Raw genomic sequence first — 26,438 nt, forward strand, 5'->3', positions numbered from 1 at the left:
ATTTCCAGGCCCAACTACAAACAGCCATCCTGGTACTTCGCAAGTTAGGCTGTTGAATATTGACGAGCCGTCCTTTGGGAGGATGTGAAGCCGGCCGTCCTTTCCGCCGACATCCAATCGTCGATGTCTGATATCCCATGATACCTTTCAATTAAAGAATAGGCCATTTGGTTGCTGACGTCCAAAAGAGAGACTTTTCTTTTCATGCTAGCCCAAATGTAGGGTTAGGGGTTAGTGCATTCGAGCCGTAAACACGCCACCTTTGATGATGCAACCAGCAGACCAAATCCATCAATAAATCCCAATCAAAATTGCAGCTGTCTCGAATCCAAGATGGAAAGAAACCCCTTCTGACCCACCAGGTGACCTTACAGTGTCGTGACCTTCTTTTTTTTCCTTTTTTTTTGTACACCTTGTCGAGGCTCGTGTGAGAGCCAACACACAACGCACAGCAAGGGGGGCATGAGACAAGAGGGGAGGGAGTGGGAGGGACAAAACAATGGGGAACAGAGACATTAGGAGATCTGTGGACGGGAGAGGGATGGGGCAGGGAACATGGGGAATAGAAGATGGATATTACAGGGACTTTCAGGAAGGAAAGCAGGGAATTTGAAGGAGGTGGGCTTGGGTGGATTATCGGGGGTAGAAAAGATCGAGGATTTGGATGGGGGATGATAAGAGGTGGTGGTGAACAGCTTGTCGAAGGCCTGGAGGGAAGAATGGGAATGAATAGAGTGAGGGAGTTTATTCCAAAGGCGGGAAAAAAGAGGAATGAAAGAGTGAAGGTGAGCAATGATTCGTGATTTTGGTAGTTTTACCAGAAGGGGGTTGTTGGCGGACCTTGAGCACCCTGTGGAAATGTGGTGAGGACAAATAGCAGAGAGAGCAGGGGGGCGAGGCTGGAGAGGAGACGGTAGAAGACAGAAAGACCACCGACCAACCTGTGGTGATTGAGTGAGAGGCTCAAAGACTCAGCCTCATTGCGGGAGATGCCAAATATCTGAAATGCCCTGGTTTCTACAGCGTGAAGCCGAGAAAGGTGGGAGGCAGGAGCACCAGCCCAGAGGGGAGAGCAGTACTCCATCAGGATGCGGACAATAGCTTTGTAAGTGGTCAGGAGCTCAGGTGGGCCGAGGAAGGACTTTGCACGATGGAGGATTTCCAGTCAGCGACTTGCTTTGGAGGCGAGGTTTGGAATGTGGCTTTCCCAGGAAAGGTCATGGCAGATAGTGAGACCCAGACGATTGAAAAAAAGGACTTCTTCCAGAGGATTGTTGAGAAAGTGGATTGGGGGGGGGGGGGGGTTCTAAACTGTCCTTTTGAAGAGACATAGTGAGAGTGTGAGATTTGTCCGGATTGAAAGACATGTTCCACGTGTTGGACCAGTTTGTGATTTTATCCAGATATGCAGTGAGCGAAGAAGCTGCTGCTTGCCGGTCTGAGGGATGACCGATGGTACGGCAGAGTGTGGAGTCATCAGCAAAGAGATATAGAGGATTTTCCAGAGAGTCGGAGAGATCATTGATGAAAACCAGAAAAAGAACAGGGCCCAGAACACTCCATTGAGGAACTCAAGCCTGGACAGGAAGAGGGGATGAAAGAACTCCATTTAGGGCCACACGTTGACTGCGACAGGAGAGGAAGTGCGAGCCATGAGTGGAGATGGCCTTGAATACCATAGGAAGAGAGTTTGGTGAGCAGGGCAGGGTGGCAGACTGTGTCAAAAGCACGTGATATGTCCAGGGATACAGCTCGGATTTCCTGTCTGGCATTGAGGACCTCCATCCATTGTTGGGAGAGCAGAAGCAGCATATCCAGGGTCGAGTGACCTGGTCTGAAACCAAATTGATGATCAGAAATCAAGCCATTGGAGAAGAGGAAAGATTTAATGTATGAAGCGATGATGGATTTCATAACCTTGCTGATGATTGCGAGAAGCCTGATTGGTCTGTAGTTTCAGTTATCTGTTTTTGCACCTTTTTTGTACAGGACAGTGATGTTTGCTGATTTCCAAGCAGATGGAAATCCGGGACCATCACAGATGAAACACCTCAAGCCATGGCCAGATGTAGTCATTACATCCTCTTCCATACTGTCCTAAAAGACAAGAGAATTTGGCAAAATACTTCTCTCTTTGACGACACAAATGTGTGTCATGTATTTTGGCACACAACAGACAGAATGAGTCCATACAGTGATGTGTGTTAACAACCACACTAATAGATCTGTGTAACAACAATAATGAGTCAATCTTACGTTGAATTATGTGTAATTTATAGCGTAGGTCCACTACAAGATAATCTTCAAACTAAATTTTAGTTGATCAACACAAAGTGCTTTCATTGGGCCATGTACTCGATCTTGCAGCCATGATAAAATCTCTTATGCTAGCTCGCAACACCTATTAGCATAGGTTGTTCAGATGTTCATTTTTAAGCAATAACCTAGAGATAAAACTGATGTAAGTTTAAATTAGCAGTCATCTAAACTTTAGACAGCAGAAGAAAAATACTTAACATCCCAAAAAGTACCTTTCATATTGTATCTCAAAATCGTTTTTTTTTGTTGAAACTTCTGCCAATGTGAAATGCTCCCGCTCCATTTCCACAGGCAGAGAGAGAATCCTACTGAGCATGTGCAGGGTAAGTGTTATCACTCCAATGTTGCAGTTATTTGTACAATGTTTTTTGGAGTGGGTTTAGCTCAAATTGAATGATTGGAATAACTTCAACACCCAAAAAACCCCACCTTAGACACCCTTTGAGATACGCAGAAATAAAAAAATACCAACATTTTATGGCCAGGGAGTGGTTTTTACTGAAAACTAATGGTTGGAAACGATTCAGCACCCCCAAAAACCCCTAGTTAGACATCCCACAAGCTAATATTGGCAAATTTTTATTTTTTATTTTTTTCGCCCAGGCCCTCCGGATACCCCAACTTTGATTGGCTCCCCAGAATTTTCCCCGTGGAATTGGGTTGGAATAAATTGAGAGCTGTTAGTAGACACCTATATGAACACATTGGTGAAGAAATCTATTGGAAAGCAATTTTTTCACAGATGGTTAGAAAATTTTCAAAAATGCCCTAACTATGAGCAGAAAAATCTGATAAAATCGAAAACTACTTGGCCAATTTACACAAGTTCTCTCTATGTTCTTCACGCCTAAACCGCTGTACAAAACAAGTTGAAAAAAGTGTTGGCTGTACTCGGGGTATGTGCCGGAACGTTCTACTATGTTAAGATGGTCACCTTCGACTTGAAGTTCTCCTCCCTTGCCGCTCCTGCAGGGAGCAGGTGTATTCTAGTGCTGACACAAAACAAGATATAAACTATTTAAATTAAAATTTGTGCCTCAGTTATAATAGCCGAGTGATTAATATTTATGGCTGTGAATTTGGAGATGTTGAAAGGAGGAAGACCGAGGGTTTCACGTTTTTTGAAAATGTGGGGTTTTTGCACATATGACAACATGCAGAAATTGAGAATACATGAAGCATGCATGCACCAGAACCTTTGGTAACATTTGAGTTATCAATAAGTTTATATATATATATATATATATATATATATATATATATATATATATATATATATATATATATATATATATATATATATATATATATTGTTACGGCTGTGGAAATTTGCAATACACCAGAAAGGTCCTCAGGTTAGATATATCGATAAGTTCATGTGTAGTTAGTCCACACCCGTTGTTTAGAGGGTGTATGTGTGATGCATCTGGGCTGCGACGCTTTGAGTTAGCCATTTTTCTTTCTCTATCATTATTTTGGACCAATAATCCCCCAACAACTCAAACACCGCCACCTTCGCCTCATTACCTCCACAAATCCATCCCGCAAACATCGCTTCACCGCCATTCCCAAACGACGCCCACCAACAACTCAAACACCACCACCTTTGCCTCTTTACCTCCACAACTCCACCCCGCAAACATCACTTCACCGCCATTCCCAAACGATGCCCGCCAACAACCAAACCACCACAGCAAACCCCCCACCACCTTCGCCTTTCTCCTTCCACAACCATCAACCACACCACCTGTAAACACCGAACGTCGCGCTGCCCAGGGCCCGTTCGGTGATTCTTGCCGAACGCGTCGAGCAGCGAGTACAAATGGATGCCTTTACGGGAGAGGAAATCGGATCAGGAGAGGTTCACGCCCCCTTTTCCTCCATCCAATGGGCGAGCGTCTGGCGGTGTGGCCCCGCCCCCCAAGTGCGATGCATGTGGATTCCTTTTAGGAGGAAATTCAGATCAAGAAAGGCTCACGCCCCCTTTTTGCCCGACCAATGGCTGAATATCGGGTGGCGTGGCCCCGCCTCCAAGCGCGTTTTGATCCGCGAATTTACATACACGCTCCTCCCCCGGTCTATAAAGACGCGAGCACAAGGCGACTCGCGCATGTTGGGCTGGCTGGTCGAGTGAAGATGGAGGTCGTGGAGTCTGAGTCGAAGTGTTTGCGCGGATCGGACGGCGAAGGGGACGGAGCTCGGAGTTGAGGTCAAGGGACGAGTCGTGGAGTGAAGCAGAGACGCGAAAGAGGGCTCAGGGGCGAGAGTTCGCCAGAGTCGGTGCGGTCCCAAGGCCCCGCTTGCGGGACAGAGCGTCCGCCATTCCCCTCTCTCCACCCCGAGCATCAACAATTCCCCCCATCCACACTGAGATAGCGCCGATAACCTCATCCGTTCCCCACGGAACCCACTGTGAGCACAACCCACTGGTTGTTGTTAGCACAACCCACTGGTATATATATATATATATATATATATATATATATATATATATATATATATATATATATATATATATATATATATATATATATATATATATACCAGTGGGTTGTGCTAACACATTATGTAGGCATACGAACGATGTTTCCCCATTGGCTTGGGTCACTCATCTGCATTTTGTTTTCATTTTTTTTCATTTATTTATATATTTTCATTTATGGATGGATATTGTTTGACGATTCTGTGTTTATTTTTCGGTTTATTGGTTTTGATGTCCATTGGTATGCAGAATTTCAGCTTTCTACGTCACCTGGAAGCCACCGATCTTTAATATCAATGAGTGAGTGAGTAAGTCAGTCAGTCAGTGAGACAGTCGTTCGAAAGAGCTTTATATATTAGCAATATGTGGGTGCAGACATAGGTGTGTTCCATTAGCAAGCGAAATGTTGTTGATTTCCAAGCCAGTTGTTTCATAGCAACTGCTTTGCAAACGCTCACCTTGCCATTCGGCAAGTGGACAAATTGATAAAGAGAGGTGCTTCGTTATATTGTAAAAATTGCTGCCATAGTGTGATTCATAACGATACTACACTCAATGAAATGTTCAGCGACACATATACTCATCATATTATTGAAATGTGCATTTCAGATTTTAATTTTTACTTCTACTTTTCATCAGAACTCTTCAAGATCTACAAACATGCAAAACACCTCCACACCTCCACACCACCCCCCAAAATGCACAATGGGAGGGTCCACAGATAATCTTGGCAGAGGGCTCCTCCTACTGACTGCCCATTTTTATCCCCCACCGCGTAGCGGAAGGGGGATATTGTTGTCACCCGGGTCGTCCGTCCGGTTGGCTGGCTGGGCGTCAACATTTATAGCTGTGAGTGCGATAACTCATAAACTGTTCGCCATATCGATTTGAAATTTGGGTCACACATTTACCACCTGGAAAGGAAGAACCCTATTGATTTTGGGCGTGGCCGGATCCAATATGGCCGACTGGGGCGGCCATCTTGAAAATAATGTTTTTTGTAATTAATGGAAAAACCCTTATCTGATTTCAATTATTTTTCAATGGCGGGGGATTCCCCATCTCTGATGGGTATATTTTAGCTTTCTTCCCCTCTTAAGGCCCTGTCACACCTTGACGATTTAGCCAGCGTATGCCTGACGTATGCAAAATTTGGCGAAAACGCTGGCACATGTCGAATACGTTATGGGTAAGTTTGTATACGTTAAGAGCACACTGGCATACGTCGTAGTACGCTGGCATATGTCGTAGTACGCTGGCATACGTCGTAGTACGCCGAGGTGTTCGACAAATTTTCCATGCTTGAAATTTTTCGACATATGGCAGCGTATGACTCATACGTTCCGCATAATGCTGGCCATAAGTTGTAGGCACGTTACGCGATCGTTGACACACGTCGACACACGTTACTTGTAAGTTACTCATAAGTCGAAACACGTCGAGGTAATGTTTAGCATACCCGAAACTTATTTCTAAAGGCCCGGTCACACCTTGACGTTTTAGCCAGCGATGGCAACGTATTAAAATGTATCGAAAACGCTGGCTTACGTTGAACTTTTGATGTTTTTTTTTTAAAGATTCGGACGTATTCATAGCGACTTGGTCTTATGTATAACGCATTGGTAACGGACACAGAACGTTTCGTTGTGTTATAGATAACTTATACCAACGAATGCTGAACCTGTTGTCGGCCTACACAACCGATGCCCAACGATAGTCTAAATTAGGCATAGCGCGTTGCACGCATCGCCGACGATGTCGTGACGTAGCCTATTAAAAGGCTGACGCACAACGATTCGAATCATAACTGCCGTAGAAATGGAAGTGTCAACATCGCGGTCACACCTTGGCGATCTTGCCAGCGTATGCCGACCTAAGAAAAATGTGTCTAAAACGTTGGGGCACGTCAAATACGGTATGAGTAAGTTTGGTATACGTGAGTACAACGCTAAAGTACGCTATCATACGTTGTAGTAAGTAGAGTACGTCAAGAAATTTTAAACATGTTCAAAATTTTACGACGTACTCGGCGTATGACACACGTTCCGCATGCGATGGGGATAAGTTTTACACACGATATGTGGACGCTTACACACGTCCACAAAGGCTACTTATAAGCTACTCATAAGTCGAAACACGTCGCGGTAATGTCTTTTTTACGCGAAACTTATTTCTAACTTATGTTTGACGTGCTTTGAACCAATTCTTTACGTAGTCCCAACACACATCGACGTATGTAGACGTATTCCAATGACGTCTTCCAGTCGACAAAAAAAAATAAATGAACGTGTTTCTAGCTTACAACTGCCATATAAAGACGTGTTCCCAGCGGTTTTGGGAATTGGTATATAAAAATGGTGTTCATAAAAGGGGAACCCAACAGTGTTTTCGAGTCCTTTTTGAGTCTATGTCCATGTCAGCAGTAACAGTATCAGTATCAGTATTAGTATCAGTATTAGTATCAGTATTAGTATTAGTATTAGTATCAGTATTAGTATTAGTATTAGTAGTAGTTTGTTCATGTTGGCAGTAGTAGGTGAGTGTGAGGGGGAGGGTGTGGGTTATGATGGATCGTCCTTGCGTTTAACGATTTAAATGATAAACTCAACGATTTAAATGGCTGCATCTCCACTATTGAAAGTAGAAGCTTGCGCTCAACAATTGGATTTTTTTTTTACACTCAACGACTTTTAAACGGTACCACTCAGCTATTTTCATTGTTTACAATGAACGATTTAAATTGCTGTCACTCGCCTTTGTTTTTTTGACGCTGGGGTTTGGAAATTTGAAGCGCTTCTTCTGAACGTGTTAAAACGCTCAAACTCGACTATTTTAAATAGACGCTGCCGATGGACAATTGGAATCATAGCCAAGCTAGACATCGAAGTGTGAACATCCTCGTCATGCCGAAGAAAAGTTTGAAGAATGCTGCAAATAAGTGTCCTGGCCGTGGCCGTGGACGCTGACGCAAGGACGATCCATTATACCGACGTCTTTCAGCCTATGAGTAACTTAAAAGTAACGTCTGTCGATGTGTGGCAACGATTGCGTAACGTGCCAACAACACGTTAATCATAGGTTAGAAATAAGTTTCGGGTACGCTAAACATTACCTCGGCATGTCTCAACTTATGATTAACTTACAAGTAGCATGTGTTGACGTCTGTCAACGATCGCAGACCGTGCATACAACTTGTGGCCAGCGTAGCGGAACGTGTGAGTCATACGCCGGCATACGTCGTGAAATTTCAAGCATGAAAAAATTTGAGGACAACCAAAAAGTACAACGTTTAAAGCCAACGTACAACGACGTATGGCAGTGTTTTTCAGCGTGCTCTCAATGTTATCAAAACTTACCCATAACGTATTCAACGTGTGCCAGCGTTTTAGAAAAAAAATTCAAAAATCGGCATACGTTGGCTAAAACGTCAAGGTGTGACCGGGCCTTAACCTCTGAGTAACGTGTTGTAGGCACGTTACGCGATCGTTGACACACGTCGACAGACGTTACTTGTACGTTACTCATAAGTCGAAACACGTCAATGTAATGGTTAGTGTCAGTGTTCCAGACTCCCTGTTTTTTTTTTTTCCTTCGGTGTGATGGTGATGTTAACACATCGATTTCTAGTGCGGTTATAATATAATATAATTAATAGGCTACCGCTCAACCATATAAATCATAACCACACTAGAAATTGAAGTGTTAACATCACCGTCATACCGAAGAAAAAATTTTTTAAAAAAACCAGGGAGTCTGGAACACTGATGCTAACCATTACATTGACGTGTTTCGACTTATGAGTAACGTTCAAGTAACGTATGTCGATGTGTGTCAACGATCGCATAGCATGCCTACAACTTATGCCAGCACATGCGGAATGTGTGTCATACGTCGAGTACGTCGAGAAATTTTCAACATGCTGAAAATTTCTCGGCGTATGACGACGTATGCCAGCGTACTACGACATATGCCAGCGTGCTATTAACGGATACAAAACTTACCCATAACGTATTCGACGTGTGCCAGCTTGGTTCGGCAAATTTTTCAAATGTCAGCATATGCTGGCTAAAACGTCAAGGTGTGACAGCGGCTTCACATTTCGATGTCTAGTATGGTTATGATTTGAATCGTGGAGCCGCAGCCAATGAATAGCCTATGCCACGTGATCGTCGGCGATACGCTGCCACGCGCCATGCATAAGTTAGACTATCGTTGGGCATAGGTTGTGAACGCCGACAACACGCTCAGCATTCGTTGGTATAAGTTATCTGTATGTGATTGAAACTTTCTGTGTACGTTACTAATACGTTATGCATACGTTCAACACGTTATTATACGCCCAAATCTTTAAAAAAAAACATCAATAGTTCAGCGTACGCCAGCGTTTTACATACATTTTGATACGTTGGCATATGCTGGCAAAAACGTCAAGGTGTGACAGCCCCTTAACTCACACTCTGGAACCCCTGCTAACACAATAAATTGATTTGGGGAAGTTGTTACAAGAGAATCAATACAAAGTGAAAGTGACGGCCTGGACAGCATTTGCTCAAGGACCACAATTCGATAGTCAGAAAGACCACTGACCAGTGAGTGCTCTTCAAGAAACTTGGTAACTGAACACACCCCAAAACATACCACAGTAATGACTGCCAAATGATGATGGTAATATATATACATATATGTATATATACACATACATACATATATACATATCCATATATATATATATATATATATATATATATATATATATATATATATCTCTCTCTCTCTCTCTCTCTCTCTCTCTCTCTCTCTCTCTCTCTCTCTCTCTCTCTCTCTCTCTCTCTCTCTCTCTCTCTCTCTCTCTCTCTCTCTCCCTCTCTCCCTCTCTCCCTCTCTCCCTCTCTCCCTCTCTCCCTCTCTCCCTCTCTCCCTCTCTCCCTCTCTCTCTCTCTCTCTCCCTCTCTCTCTCTCCCTCTCTCTCTCTCTCCCTCTCTCCCTCTCTCCCTCTCTCCCTCTCTCCCTCTCTCTCTCCCTGTTGGTTAGTCGAGTGGAGTGTCATGGCGGCTATGTGGTCTTCGTGAGCTGTGATCTGCCCTGTTTTTTTTCGCCTTTCTATCCCCTTTGGCATGGTTTTTCACCTTCCTTCCTTTGTTTCCTTCTACGCATCGTTATTTGTGCTCCCACCCTCCCCTCTTCGTTAGACCTCGCGCCGTCGTCACCCCCACCCCACCCATCTGTCCTTGTTATTTCACGGTTTGCCCTTCGGTTCATCTCTTCCCCTCCCCTCCCCACCCCCCTGTTTTCTCCTCGCATACTTTTTCCCTGAGATAGAGAGAGAAAGAGCCCACAGCTTCTTTGTGGATAGCTTTTAGTTGGCGGCCCATCCCGGGCCTTCAACTGATCGTTTTTTCCTCACTGGAGCTGTGTTTATTTCCTTTGGAAACCTGTCTCGGCTCGTATTTAATTACTGCACGAGAGAAATCACCCTTCCTCCCCCTTCCTAAACATGACTCCGTATTCCCGTTATTCGGCATTTGAAGCATTAACAAGGAAACATTGCGTCGTCTGTGTCCCACCCGACGACGTCAGCGTCGAGGATCTCGTTTTCGCTGCAGGAAACACAGTCGGCACTGACAAGGTTGGTGCAGCCTCACGAATGAACAAACGTGTGGTAATCTTCGTGTCTGAGACAGAACTGGTTCACGAAATCGTATCGACCGGACTATCAACAGACGACGGACATTTCGTGCTCGTCTCCCCTCTGGACACTCCGGCCGTGAAGGTCACAATCTCGAACTCTTCTCCTTTCCTGAAGAATCAGACGTTGATCTCCGAACTATCTCGTTATGGTTCTGTGGTTTCTCAGATCACCATGTTACTTTTACGGAGCCAGGACGATCGGACGAAGCATGTGATGTATTTTCGGAGACAAGCTTGTGTGGTGCTTCCTCCCTCTAACGCTGAAGGAACCTTGAACATCGTTTTAAAACTCAAAATTGATCATCATGATTACCGAGTCTACGTAACCACTGACACCTTGAAATGTTTCGAATGTGGTAATTTCGGACACTTGAAACGATCTTGCCCAAAGGCGACTTCGTCAAACGATGAAACAAACCTCGTCAACACAGATACGTCTTCTTCTTCTTCTTCCTCGACTGTGAAGGAAGCGAATCCCGTGTCCTGGTAATAAGGCCCAGGCCTCCCAGGCCTCCCAGTCTGATAGTCTAAACAGCAAAACGAATGTTTGGGATCGTTTCATCAGGGAAGCGAAATACTTTACCTGATGGTCGTTGAACCCAGAATAAGGGAGCATTTACAAACGAGGAATCTGTCGGTAATGTTCCTGCAGTCGTGACTGACGTCACTCTACAAGGCCTCCCTGGAATGGAACCCGAATGGACCCGGATTGGACCCAGAATGGACCCGGACCCCGGTACCTACGGCCAACAAGTTTACCCTACTTGCCGGTGAGGACATCGACGTCTCCCTTACAGAGACCGCTTTACCTGTTATCACAGTAAATGAAACTGTTTCACTCGTTAAAAACTCTCCTTTTGGAAAGTCCATTGACGGTGATACACAGACCACCAGTGATGAACCTGCTGTCACTTCGGAAAATGTTAACCCTGAATCCTTGTCAGCAGGAAATAGCGAAACAAATGTTAACCCTGTTACTGCTCCCAGTCCATCACGTGGTGAAGCTGGAAACACAGGAAATGTTAAAATGGATGTTTTATGAGAGCCCTCCCCCCCCCCCCGCCCAAACTACTGTAAACCTCCACGCCGTTGGAGGTCGATAACACCGTTACGGTTTCAGGGAAGCGAGATCTCTGCACCCACTGTTGGTGTTTCCGTTTCATCAAATCCCCCGATTATTTCCGTTACTTCACCAGGAGATGTTCCCACAATGGAAGAGCACATAGACCTGGTAACCAGTACGGATCCGTGTATCAATACTGACGACGGTATCGATATGCAGGACGGTACAAGCTTGTGTGACTCGGAAACTAAAACTGACTCTGACGAATCTGACCTGGAGGAAGCAAACAGGAAGTCAGGTGGAAACAGTGGAGAAGCTGACCAGTCAAGGTCCTACCCCCCCCCCCCTGAACAAATAAGACTCTTCTTACAAAATACATACAGGAAATGCAATATAAACCTGATGGAATACTTTCCAGATCTACCGTCCTTCCTTGAGTGTGCTCAGGCTATTGTACGTAAGCCTGACTTATTCGGTTTCCACCAGACACACTGTCATCGCTTAAAAAAATTGATTGCCAAGGCGAAAAGGGATTCTAATCATTTATCCCACTTCTGATATTATTCTTAGAAGCTATTATCTTCCTCATGGCCAGTTTCAAGATTGGAAGGATAAATGTTAATGGTGGTGGGAGTCCGCTCCGCAAGATCCAAATTAAACAGTTGGTAGAGGTCAACAGTCTTGACATGGCTTTGTTATAAGAGACCCATGCTGTCCGATCTGTTCAGGCTCAGTGGCGACTATTTATGGACAAGGAATGTTTCTTCAGTAACAACTCCACGTCGAAGGCAGGCATCATGTTTGTCTTGGGGAAACATTTCCATCCGTCCTGCCTTAAATTTATGAGTATTATTGATGGACACCTTGCCTCCGTGACCTTCTCTATCAATCAGGTCAAGTTCACAATTCTCAATGTGTACGCTCCAAGCAAAAATGACTGGCGGATCTCCTTTTTTGCCGAACTGAGAAAATTCCTGCAAACACTGGATTTGCAGACTTATCTAATCATTGGTGGCGATTTTAACTGTACTGTTAATGATTAATTTGACCGAAACGGGCCGGAACCCCAACCATGTACCACAAAACTTTTTGCAAACATCATTGCGAAATAAAATCTTCATGATATTTGGCGCATACAGCACTCTTCTGATCGGTCTTATACATGGTGTCGTTGTTTAAACAACCACGTCTCACTTGCGAGGCTTGATCGCATCTATGTAAATTTCCATTTATTACATGGAGTCTATAAATCTGATATCGTGCCTTCTGGTTTCTCCGACCATTCCCTCGCTCGAGTCTTTATTCAACTCTCTAAACCATGTCCAGGGAACTCTCATTGGAAATTCAATAACAGTTTACTGGAAAACCTCAACTTCATTCAGGCCTTTGAATCCTTCTGGACGGCTCTCCGAAAACAGAAGTTAAGCTGTTCCGTTAACCCACTGATATGGTGGGATTTAGTAAAAACCCAAATTAAAGGGTTCTGTCAACAGTATAAGTTCTTCTCAACAAGGGCTGACCATGAAGTAAAGAAAATATTACAGTTAGAGATTTTACAACTCCAACGAGTCATCGGACAAAATAATAGTAACATACAAAAAAACCTTAACTGAGAAACCGTCCTTATTAAAGGAAATAACCGAGAGGAATGCATGTGGTGCCTTAGTTCGGATGAGGGCGCGACACCTGAATGAGGCAGACGTACCAACCAAGTGCTTCTTCTCCTGAGAGAAACGTCTTCCCAGTAAACAGCTTTCTCAGCTGTGATTAGCAGATTCATCCATTATCTTTACACAATCAGAAATCAAACTTTTCGTGAAGGAATACTTTTCGAAAATATATTCAATGGAACAAATAAATCCCGTCAGTGTCGCCTCGGTCTCCGTAGACCTGCCAGTGTTGTGTGAAGATGGGCGTTCCCAACTGGAAAGACCCATTACTTTGGATGAACTTGGCGCTGCCCTGCACGACCTTGTCATTGGGAAAGCACCTGGATTGGATGGACTTAACAGAATTTTACAAGAAGTTTTGGCACTTATTGGGTCCAGAACTCATTAAGACCTTGAACGCAAGCTGCCAGCTTGGAGAGCTACCTCAGAGTTGCCGACGAGCTCTTCTTACCCTCATCCCAAAAAAGGGAGACATGCTGAGGATTGTAAATTGGCGTCCTATCTCCCTGTTATGTACGGACTATAAGATATTTTCCAAAGCCCTGGCATCGCGACTTGCTCCTTATTTATCCTCGTTGTTGAAAAAGACCAATGTTAGTGTCCCAAAACGTTCCATCTATGACAACATCTCCCTTGTGAGAGACATCATTGAACTGTGCAAGGAAAGCCCCAAAGATTTAGGGCTTCTTCTCCTTGATCAGGAGAAAGCTTTTGACCATGTTGACCATCGGTACCTTTTCGAAGTACTTGAGCGGTTTGGACTTGGTTCAACCTTCATCTCTTCTATTAAAATACTATACAATAATATTTATAGTGTGCTTAAGATAAACAATGAACTTGTTGCACCTTTGTCTATTAACAAGGGAATTAAACAAGGTTGCCCTCTTTCCAGGTTGCTTTATGCTCTCTCCATCGAACCCCTACTGGTTTCCGTGCACTGTCGACTAACAGGGGTTAGTTTGTCCCAGCTTGAACGGCCCATCAAGGTACTGGCATACGCCGATGACGTGTGCGTATTCGTACAAGATATCAATGACGTTAACATCGTTCGTTATTGTTTGTCCTTATTTGAAAAGGCTTCTTCAGCCAAAGTAAATTGGAACAAAACGAGCGCCCTTTGGCTCGGTCCGTTGTTCTACTTGGCACCAAGACTTCCTGCTCCACTGTCATGGGCCAATGATGGTGTGAAATACCTTGGAGTGTTCTTAGGTAATAATACCACAGTAACAAAAAATTGGGCTGGTCTGCTTGAGTTTGTTGAGGGTGGACTGCAAAAATGGAAAGGTCTGATCACACAACTGTCATATCGTGGAAGGGTCTTGGTCATCAACACACTGGTTGCCTCTACCTTATGGCACAGGTTCTTCATGTCGCATCCTCCAGCGGTGTTGCTTCAACAGCTCCAGAAGTGCTTCATGTCCTTTTTCTGGGACGGAAAACACTGGCTGCGACCTGGGGTCCTCAGTTTACCACTGACCGATGGAGGACAAGGCTTGGTCGACATAAAGAGCCGGCTAATGGCCTTTCGACTCTTGGGTGCTCTTCGCATGCTATACGTGCAACCCTCTCTACCATGGGTCAACGTTGCTCGTCACCTTTTGCAACAGGCTGGGAGGCTAGGCTGTGACCACTCTCTTTTCCTGATGGACCTTTCGAAAATCGACACATCCCCCCTCTCTGGTTTCTATCAGAGCATACTAAATGCATGGCAAGCTCTGACAATAACAAGAGCTACACATTCTTACACGAAACAGATGTTTCTGGAAGAACCTTTGTTCTACAACTCCCTTTTCTATGATGTGCCTGCTGATAGGTGTTTTATTCAACACTTTACCGACAAGGGCGTTAAATCTGTCGCAGATCTTCTCAGCCCAAACGGCAGCTGGATCGGAGCTGATGCATTGGCAAGCCTGGTCAGTGTGCGATCCTCTCGAATCGTGGCACGCATATTATGTAGTGTGCTTTGGACATACACACGGCTTGCACCTGCTTGGGAGCAGGACCACCAAAGCAATGAACAAAATGCACATCGAATACCTTCTCTCTCTACCTTTCCTGAACTCGTATGTGCTTTTTCTCTTGCCAGCCCTCTTCCTTGTCCCCCTTTTAATGTAGGCTTCAATGGCCTTCCCAAACAAAAAGACCTTTATTTGGGTTATGTAACATTTCTTTCACAATGGCAAATAACACAGCAGAAGGTTCGATGGAGAGACCTCTTACCTTGTTCTCCTCCTTATTTTCCTAACTGGAAAGGTTTTTATCACCCTCCTGTACCACCACGACATGGCGACCTCAAATGGAGACTAGTACAAGTGATCCTTCTAATCACTTGTTACACCGTTTTTCAAATCTGCTTGTAGATGAATGTCCTTTTTTGTAAGAAATCTGAAAACCTTTTTCACATCTATGTTGAATGCCAACGGTTGGCACCTTTATTTATTTTACTTCGGAATTGTTTTGTGAGGTTTGGTTTGTGTTTTTTAACACTTGTGTGTTCATCTACGGATTGGATATCCCACACAAAAATTCCAATGCTGTGTTAGCCAATTTCCTGCTTGCTCAGGCAAAGATGGCAGTATATAAGTCAAGGAAAAGAAAACTTGATGGTTTTCTAAACCTATTCAATGTGAGAATCAGGACTACATATGTGGTTAAAATAATGTATGTGGTCAAATAGCACACAATAAATCTTTGCCATCCACCTTTAAAGTTGAGATCATAAAAATGACCTCAAACAAGCTCAAATGAGCTAAGATCCTCGTCCTCTTAATGATGACGTCATAAAACGAATATGACGTCTTTGTGATGTATCAGGTTTGCGATAAATTATCTGCGCTAATGCCCGGCTTGATTCCCGCAAACAAAATTCAAACAGCTTGCCCAGTTTCGGAGATAATGGTATCGGCAATTTCCATTAGCGGCGATATTATGACGTCAACTTTTTTTCGAGGAAGAATTTCCAAAATCGGAGATGGTTACTGCCTGCGCGTGGGCTTTCTGCATATACATGGCAAGTTTCACGAAGATCCGATGAAAACTCTGGGTTGTGAAACAAAAAATGTCAAAATATAGGAATGACGTCATAAAAATTGATATAACGTCATAGTGATTATCATATGTGTGGTATTTCATCTCTGCTAATGCGCTGTTCGATTCCCATAAACGGAATTCAAAAAGCTTGCCTGGTTTCGGAGATTATTTTTTAGGCGATTTCCATTAGCGGAGATATTTTGACGTCATAACTTTTTTTTTCTCGGAGGAATTTTCAAAATCGGAGATGGTTACTGTCTGCGGAGGGTATTTTTACATATATATGCCAAGTTTCAGGAAGTTTCGATGAAAACTGTAGGCTGTGAAACAAAAAAGTCCACAACAAGAAGATTAAGAACAACAACGTAAGACCAAGAGATCCTCCACGAGGATCTAAAAATGTCTGAAATAAAATGAGAGCACTTTTGATGAAAGGGACACAATCCTTCCAGCCATTGAACAGCAGGATGTGTCTTGTGTGAGAAGTTCAATAATTCTCGTGGTTTGGTTCGGTTTGGAGAATACCCACCTGGCTCTTTGAAGGCCCCAATCTCACCAGCGTGTGGACCTTCTTTGAGGAGAGGTGGGTTTCCTGAGGTCCTCATTGATATGCGTTACCTGTTGTGCAGGTATAGTCCATTTCACATCTTCCTGATGTTTCGAAGATCGCAGGACCATTGTGTTCAGGTGAGGAAGTCAAATGTGAGGATCGACGTCAGGGAAGAGAGAGAGAGAGAGACAGACAGACAGACAGAGACCGAGAGAGACCAACAGTAGGGTTGAATGACAAAATAGAGGGAGACTTGGACAATACTGGGTATGGGGAGGAATGATGGTTGGGGAAGTTTCACAAGGTGGGCAAGATGGATACAGAAGTAAACTCTAAGGATGGGGAAAAATGGATATTTTTAAGGAAGTGGGCTGTGGGTGAGGGACAGGGGAGGGGAGAATTTGAAGGATGTGCTTCCCCTTCTGCTCTTTCATTGCTCAGTCTACCTACTCCCCCCAGGTTTCTGTAGGGCACACACAGTCCACCACCAATGCTATATTTTGGTGAAACTCCGAAAAATCCACCTCCACTCATTCATTTCTCTTTTTCTCCCATGTGGAACAAACTTCCACATCCTCTTCAATGGCATACTTCCCTCCAGGTCTTCAAGACAGCTGTTCACCACCATCTCAGATCATCCCCCATCCAAAACCATGATGTGCTCTACCCTCGTTTATCCTCCCAAAGTCCATTTCTTTCTAAGTTGACAGTTTTTCCTTCCTGAGAGTTTCCTTCTGTATCCATCTTGTCTACCCTCATGCATCCTTCCTTAGTGCTCATTCTTTCCCCACACCCATTATTTATCCAAGTCTCCCTCTATTTTGGCCCTCATCCCTGTTCCCCTTCCTTTTTACTGTTCCTTTTGTTCTGTGATATCCTGACCTGTTGCATGTTCTAGCTCGACTTTGTATACAATACTCACACACACCAAAACTCACACCAAAAACGAGCACACATACACACACAAACTATCTGCATTGAATTTTGTGGTTCTTCCAGCATCCCATGGCACGTGTGCCGGTGTTACCAGTCTGGTTCTCATCTACAATTTTCTGCGACGTGCACCACAGCATTGACCCAATCATATCGCTCATGATGCCTTCAAATGACACTAATGCCAAGCCAACATCGCTTGGATAACTAGCTTATCCTCGACTTTCGTTAATCAGCAAAAATAATTGACGGGTAAATGGGTTTCCAGGACGTCCCGAGGGAAAGCAGGGCATGTGATTCATTGGTTTCATGTTTGAACAGCCCAACTTGAATGCTTCGTTTGATTGTTTTGTCATTGGATAATCTTGGACACAAATCTGCAAAATTTGCCGAAATGCCTCCACATGCCAATTGTTGTGTGTGGGGTTATTTAATTTTTTTTTTCTCTCTCTCTCTCCAAGAGCGAGGCTCATGGAAGGGAATGGTTCAATTGACGGCGTGGTCGTGACTAGGAAGGGGGATAAACGAACAGGGAAGGACTCGAGAAGGGGCAGTAACACTGAAAGCAGCAAGTAACAGGATTGGATTAGGAAGGGTTAACAGGGGTAATAAAGATCATGGGTCACAATAGGGTTGAGTTGAGCACTTTATGACATCAAGACTTTTCTTCATCCATAACTGCAACTGTGGTGAAACAGATACCACTAAAGCGCATCCCTCCGCCATGCTGAACAGTTTACGGTTTGTATACCACTGATAGGCCGGATCTGGATTCAGACCTGAACCAAAATTGAATCAATTCGTCCTTGCGATGCATCAAACCTGCCCACCAAGTTTCGTTCAAATCTGTCCTTAACATATTGAGATATTCTGCTCAGACAGACAGACAGACAGACAGACGGACCGAAACAGACAGACAGGGGTGAAAACATAACCTCCGTCCGTCCACCTTCAGTGATGGAGGTAATAATCAGTCATGTAGATAAAAAGCAGAAGATGTTATATTTAATTTCCTATACAACGTTCAGGCTCGTTTAGGAGGTAGAACATTCGGAACATAACAAAATGAACAGTCGAAAGAGAGGAGGAAACACACCAACATAGCAGGAATGGTGGACAAAATAGAAAGAGACTTTGAGAAATAAGGGATATGGGGAAGAATGAGGACTATGGGAGAACACAAAGGGTGAACAAGATGGATACAGAAGCAAATTCTCAATCACAGAAAATTCAGAAACTGGAAACTTGTAAAGATGTGGGCTTGATGACTTAGGGTTACTGGGGAAGAAAAGATCGTGGTTTTGGATGGGGACAATCTGAGATGGTGGTGAATATCTGTTTTGAAGATCTGGAGGGAAGAATGAGATTGAAGAGGATGTAGAAGTTGATTCCACGGGTGGGAATAAATGAGTAACGAAAGAGTGGAGGTGAGCAGTGATCCTGGATTTTGTGAGTTTCACCAGAAGGGAGTTTCTGGTGGACTCCATGCACCCTGAAGAAACCTGTGGGGGAGGGGGAGGGACAAAGCACAGAAAGAGCAGAGGGTGCAAGACCAGAAAGGAGGCAGTAGACGACAGAGAGACCACCGACCTGTCTGCGATGGGAAAATGAGAGGCCCATCGACTCGGCCTCATCGTGGGACATCGTAATAATCTTGAAGGCCTAGGTTTCCACAGCGTCGAGCTGAGCAAGGTTTGAGACAGGTGTGCCAGCCCAGAGGGGAGAGAAGTACTCTTTCATGCTGTGGATGAAGGCCTCGTTGGTGGATAAGAGCTCAGGTGTTCCAAGGAAGAACACCAATTATGAGGAGATAGTTTGAGGATGTGGCAATGAGAATGGAGGGGGAAGTGGAGAGTTGTGGCAAATGGGGAAAATATGGGTTGGGGATCCAACAGGGGACAGAGGTGTCGCAAAAGGCCTTGACTGAATGCCATGGAGAGGCGGTCAATGTTATTGGAACAAAGTCCTAGGCTGGCAGGATGGCCTAGAGGTCTGTTCACTCACTCTAAGCTGTCACCCGGGTTCAAATCTTGGCCCAGATATCAACTGTCATCCCAGTGTTTCACCGGCAGGGTGATTCATCAATGTGTGTGTCCCTCGGATGGACATTGAACTGGGCATTCCGTCTGCCTGCATAACTAATTTGTGGATGTTAAAGATTCCACGATGTCCTTCCACGAAGAATAAAGTACAAATTCCTGCCCTAACCTACAGAGGGCACTGCATCAGTGGCGCAGCCGTGCCCTCAGCCAGTGATGCTGCCGTACAGCCTTGTGCTGCATACGACATAAGAAGAAGAAGCAAAGACCTTTCTGGCCTTACCAATCCATTTGCGTTTCAAACCCACATATCCCCTTGTAGTTGCATCTCACTGCTTAACTGGATCATGTCTATCTTTCCTTACAAACTCTCCTGTTCTCCCTCTTCTCCGCTTCACTCATCAAATCAAGTCTTCTTGAAAGTATCTGTCTTCCTGGTGATCCTCAATGGGGTCCACCAACGCGTGGTTCTATCACGCAGATTGGTATGACCTGTCCATCATCTCTTCCATGCCGACTGGTCCAACACCTCTTCAATTCTGGACAAAGACAGCACCTGGGACTCATTTATAAACAAATTACTTTGGATCCTTCATCATATCATACTTGCAGCCTTCAGCCATCTTGCTCAAAATGTCTTCCATGTTTCCACCACCATCAATGGGGTGCATCGCATAATCCATATGTGGCAAGTTGGAGGTGATGAAAAGCGAGTTGTAAGGAATCGAAGGTGGGTTTTATTAGTCTTGCTTGAAGGGGATGTGATATTACTGTATTGCTCCTGTCTGTATGTATGTGTGTCTGTCTGTCTGTGTGTCCACGTCAATATATTTTTGCTTGAAAAATGGTTTCATGCAGCGATTCCATGCATCATATGATAAGATTTTCAACGATCTACTCTCATGGACTAATTAAAGTATATCATCAAAATATTTCCGTTTTGAGGATCGGATATCGTCCAGAATAAATAAGTGTCAAAATCTGTTGTGACGTCTGATAAATTTGAATAAATAACGAGTCTTATAACTAAGCCCTCCTTCTCCATACACCACACAAGAAAATGTGAAATTTCCAAAGCATTCAACATCTTTATCTTTTGTTTGGAGAATGATATTTTGGAACGTGCTAAAATTAACGAGCTTCATTGAACTATCTCGATTATAATACCAAGCTTGCACACTAAAAACTCGGCTCGCCGTCACACGATCCCTATGAATTGCTGTGGCACTTAGCGGACATGCCGACAATGTTTGGGAAGTCCTGGCGTTCCATAGTACCACTTGTATTTTGCACAATGCGTATTTTTGTCATTCCCCGTGTACGGTCTGTCGTCTGCTACCAGCTATGTTGTACTGCTATCCCGTGCATGTGCACGGGTATTGCGAGTATGATTTAATGCATTCAGTGATAGACCTTGTTCCCAGTCCCCCAGAGGGACTGCCTATCCATAGCATCTGCCAGATCTGTGTGTATATTTTCAGAGGTTTTGTGAGATACTCCCCAAAGAATCAAAGCAAATCTGGTAAAAAAAAAAATATAAACCAACGTTTAAAAAAAAGCTGTAACGTTTGCGTGGACATCAAACCAATGTACCACATGACACGTGCACAGAGGAGCAGGCAAAATGGTTTCTTTCACGGGCTTTTGAACTTTGCGGTCTCCAGGGTTGTTCGGCATTACGCAACAACTCTCTTGTGGATAAAGTCATTTTATTTCATCAACTCATTTTATTTCATTAACTTCTTCAAATTTAAAGGGATCCTTTGTGGTATGCAGCGACAGCTTGGCCAACCGTTCCTTATAAACCATTGAAATGGAGTGCTTGCATGAGTGCTTAAGCCACTTGCCAAGTCCCCATTATCGATAGCGGTACCGTGCTATGTCATTCTGAGCAAATTCGTTCACTCACTGTGGAAGCTTTTGCTGTGCCACGTCATTCAGAGCGAGTGGTTCGTGCTCCGTCACCCAGAGCGAGTGGTTCGTGCTCCGTCACCCAGAGCGAGTGGTTCGTGCTCCGTCACCCAGAGCGAGTGGTTCGTGCTCCGTCACCCAGAGCGAGTGGTTCGTGCTCCGTCACCCAGAGCGAGTGGTTCGTGCTCCGTCACCCAGAGCGAGTGGTTCGTGCTCCGTCACCCAGAGCGAGTGGTTCGTGCTCCGTCACCCAGAGCGAGTGGTTCGTGCTCCGTCACCCAGAGCGAGTGGTTCGTGCTCCGTCACCCAGAGCGAGTGGTTCGTGCTCCGTCACCCAGAGCGAGTGGTTCGTGCTCCGTCACCCAGAGCGAGTGGTTCGTGCTCCGTCACCCAGAGCGAGTGGTTCGTGCTCCGTCACCCAGAGCGAGTGGTTGTAAAATAACACCCGATTTTAGAGCCGTTTGCCGTATTCACGTGTTTTCTAAATTACCAAGCCAATTGTTTTTTTTTTTTTCCACCCGTCACACGCAGCTGTTCATAAAGAATGTTTGTGAACATATCCCTGAAACGTCTATATAAATGCAACGTTTCTTCTCGGTGAAAGCTACTCAAGGTTTCTGGGTTGTATACAGTACGTACTCTCGTTGGTAATCTCACTAAGGTAGATAGGAAGGTTTGCCAGGCAGTCCTTTTGGAGAGAAAGAATTGGTGAGAGTGTGTAGGATTTCTCAGGATTGAAAGATGTATTCCAAGTGTTTGACCGGTTTATGATTTTGTCAATGTCTGAAGACAGGGAAGAGGCTGCAACCTTTCTGTCTAAGGGATGAGGGATCTCATGGCACAGGATGGAGTGATCATCAAATAGATAAAGAGGATTTTCCAGAGTCAGAGAGATTTATACAAATGTCATCACTTCGAAGCGGTTTCCTGAAATACTTTCTTCTTTATGTGTTTGTTGTGAAGTAGTGAAAGTCTCTCACAGTGATTCAACAATGTTGCAATCAAAGTGTTTTTGAATCTTGTGATGTCATGCCAAATTATCCCAGGAATAAGCAGTCTTTACTCCTTCACCCTGACTGTCCACCTTTACTCCTTCACCCTGACTGTCCACCTTTACTCCTTCACCCTGACTGTCCACCTTTACTCCTTCACCCTGACTGTCCACCTTTACTCCTTCACCCTGACTGACCACCTTTACTCCTTCACCCTGACTGACCACCTTTACTCCTTCACCCTGACTGACCACCTTTACTCCTTCACCCTGACTGACCACCTTTACTCCTTCACCCTGACTGTCCACCTTTACTCCTTCACCCTGACTGTCCACCTTTATTCCTCTACTCTGACTTTCCACCTATACTCCTCCATCCTGATTGTCCACCTTTACTCCTCCACTCCGACTGTCCACCTATACTCCTCCACCCCGACTGTCCACCTTTATTCCTCTACTCTGTCCACCTTTACTCCTTCACCCTGACTGTCCACCTTTACTCCTTCACCCTGACTGTCCACCTTTACTCCTTCACCCTGACTGTCCACCTTTACTCCTTCACCCTGACTGTCCACCTTTACTCCTTCACCCTGACTGTCCACCTTTACTCCTTCACCCTGACTGACCACCTTTACTCCTTCACCCTGACTGACCACCTTTACTCCTTCACCCTGACTGACCACCTTTACTCCTTCACCCTGACTGACCACCTTTACTCCTTCACCCTGACTGTCCACCTTTACTCCTTCACCCTGACTGTCCACCTTTATTCCTCTACTCTGACTTTCCACCTATACTCCTCCATCCTGATTGTCCACCTTTACTCCTCCACTCCGACTGTCCACCTATACTCCTCCACCCCGACTGTCCACCTTTATTCCTCTACTCTGTCCACCTTTACTCCTTCACCCTGACTGTCCACATTTACTCCTTCACCCTGACTGTCCACCTTTACTCCTTCACCCTGACTGTCCACCTTTATTCCTCTACTCTGACTGTTCACCTATACTCCTCCATCCTGATTGTCCACCTTTACTCCTCCACCCCGACTGTCCACCTTTATTCCTCTACTCTGACTGTCCACCTTTACTCCTTCACCCTGACTGTCCACCTTTACTCATCCATTCTGACTCTCCACCTTCACATCCACCCTGACTGTGTCCACCTTTACTCCTCTACCCTGACTGACCATAATCAAAAGAAGTTTGTCTACAGCATACAGGTTAACCCTTTGAACCCTGAGCAACTTGGACTTTCGGCTCCCCTACCCTGTGCTCCCTGGAGAAAAATCCAGCCACTCAGGTGTAAGGAAGTTTGAATAGCTGCTGGTAAACTGGCTGCTTGGGTATGTGGAGGTTTGAATAGCGGTTGGTATAACGGCCGCCAGGGTTCAAAAGGCTAACGTAAAAGAGTATGACGCAGAGACTACACGACCTCCTAAGTCCCTGTTCTTCATTGCATGGCCCGCGAGCCAGTGGCGGCCCCTGGTGGCCTAAAATGCGGCCCCTGACGAGTGGTCGATAATACACAAATGTGAAAACGCCCCATAATATTCCATCATAAATGCTATCAAATTGACCCAATGGTTTCAAATGAATGTTCCAACGCGAAGCAAAAAAGTAACATAAATACATCAGGATACGGTTGCAGTATACAAACAATTGTGTTTGCAGGCCAGTTAACCACAACGAAGAAGAGTATGTGGAGGCGGGACCAAGTAGTAGCCATTATGGAGTCCTACAGGCGGTGTGGCGGCTCTCACGCTGACGTCTTATCGGCAAAATTGCCCTCTCCCCCCCCCACCCCCCCCCCCACTAAAACAAAATTGAAGATCACTGTCATAAGTTATCATGCACATCGTCCTGTGGATATAAGATGAGATTCTCTCATCCATTAAATCTCATATGAAATCACTGGAGATCTTGATAAGGGAATACATTTCTTCATCATCATGAAATCAAGAGTCTTGGTGTATCGTGTAATTGAAAGAAGGTTGTGCTTTAATGTCTCCTGCTTGATTCCACATCGTTAATGACAAGTGGTAAAGTAACAAGGAGCTGATACTTGAGGTCCCCAGCCTTGTGGGTGGCATTAGGAATAGATCTGTGTAATATGGAAGGTACTATCTTGAACGGTTTTTGAAACATCGCATAAACAAGCAAAGTTACCAAGATGGTAGTCATCTATCTATAATTTCAGCAGTGTGTGTGTGTGTGTGTGTGTGTGTGTGTGTGTGTGTGTGTGTGTGTGTGTGTGTGTGTGTGTGTGTGTGTGTGTGTGTGTGTGTGTGTGTGTGTGTGTGTGTGTGTGTGACCGCTGTTTCTTGACAAACGCTGGTCCAATCTAATTGAAACTTGCCAGGTATATTGCTGGGGACCTGAGTGTGTGCCTTTTCAAGGTTTGATATTAATCGGACAAATGCTTCCTAAGTTATGGCCATTTATTTACCAACCAATGACAGGACACGTTGCTGCGTAGGCGTGGCCGATGCGCCATTGAGTTACCAATCACAGGGCATGTTGTTGCGTAGGCGTGGCTGCGTAGGCCGGTGCGCGGCGGCCGACGATGACGTCACGTGCCGTGCGGGTTTCGATGGGGATCGGTGTCTTAGTTACCGTGGCGTAGGAGAGGCAATGGTCAATGGCTGCGAATGTCATGGCAAGCAAAGACAGGGAGGTAAACTTGATTTTAATTTTGATTTTAATTAACTCTGTGTGTTTAAGTATCACAGCAGTTGTTACTTCAATGCAAGCGATAATTCATGGAATGCATGTGAACATTCCGTACGGGCACGCACTACTTCCGGAAAGTGATGACTTAATGTATTCTAATAATTTCTCGATTTCTTATGCGCGTTTATCGATAAACTCAATGCCCCAATCCAGTCGTCGTTTACGAGAGCAAAGGAACGGCCTGTGTGGTTGTTTGAAAGTTTTTTTTTTTTTATTTTTTTGGGGGGGAGGGGGGGTGGCACGTACGGGCATGCGAGAGCGCAGGAACGGCCTGTGTGGTTGTTTCTGGCTCGTGGTTTGAAAGTTTTTTTTGGGGGGGGTGGGGGTTGCACATACGGGCACGCGGGAGCGAAGGAACGGCCTGTGTGGTTGTTGTTTCTGGTTCGCAGTTTGAAAGTTTTTTTTTTTGCACGTACGGCCACCCACGTACGGGCACGCACTAGTAAATTAAATGTCTACAAATGTTGAAGGTGTGAAAAATATCATGTCATTTATATCCGGAATGTTCAACTGTGCTGCTAAAGCAACAAGAAGATTCAAATATTGTATTTAAATCCGACTCGGTTTCATCACGTGACAACAAGACCGAGCATTGAGCATCGTAGAGCCTATTGGTGTACATTATAGCTTACACGAGATCTGAGAATGAAGGACGACATTAAATTTGCATGCAGACTTCGCACTACACAAACACACGCTGGTGGCAGCAGATGAAAAACACACACACACACACACACACACACACACACACACACACACACACACACACACACACACACACACACTTTCTTCCGAAAAAAAACAAACACCTTGTTTCGTGCTTGATATAAACTCTGAGGAATGTAACTGGAAGATGAGAAGGCGAACCACACTCTCTCTCTGTGTGTATATCCAGATCTACAGTGACGTCATGATCCGGGTTCGCATTCCTGCAAGAGAACCAGGTCTACAGTGATGCACAATCCACATATGCGTCCCAGCCACATGATCTATAACGTCACAATCGGTTTGAACGTCTTCGGAATCACCG

At 44.8% G+C, this 26,438-nt stretch overlaps 1 protein-coding gene across 2 annotated transcripts in view; it reads left to right on the forward strand.

Moving 5' to 3' along the window:
- Positions 1 to 10,386: 10,386 nt before the first annotated feature.
- The window catches only part of LOC147033550 (synapsin-2-like), a 235,970-nt gene continuing 219,918 nt past the window's right edge, over positions 10,387 to 26,438 (forward strand). Inside the window, exon 1 of one of the 2 annotated variants that reach the window (XM_085855416.1) lies at positions 10,387 to 11,259. In XM_085855416.1, the coding sequence (XP_085711542.1) occupies positions 11,177 to 11,259 (83 nt within the window). In that variant the 5' untranslated portion in view covers positions 10,387 to 11,176. Of the gene's footprint in view, positions 11,260 to 25,271; positions 25,353 to 26,438 lie in introns of those variants that run through there. The other variant, XM_085855425.1, reaches the window with a different exon arrangement.

Source organism: Eptatretus burgeri, chromosome 2, assembly GCF_056783735.1.
Source record: "Eptatretus burgeri isolate ZD-2024b chromosome 2, Ebu_testis_v1, whole genome shotgun sequence".
Lineage (NCBI taxonomy): Eukaryota > Metazoa > Chordata > Myxini > Myxiniformes > Myxinidae > Eptatretus > Eptatretus burgeri.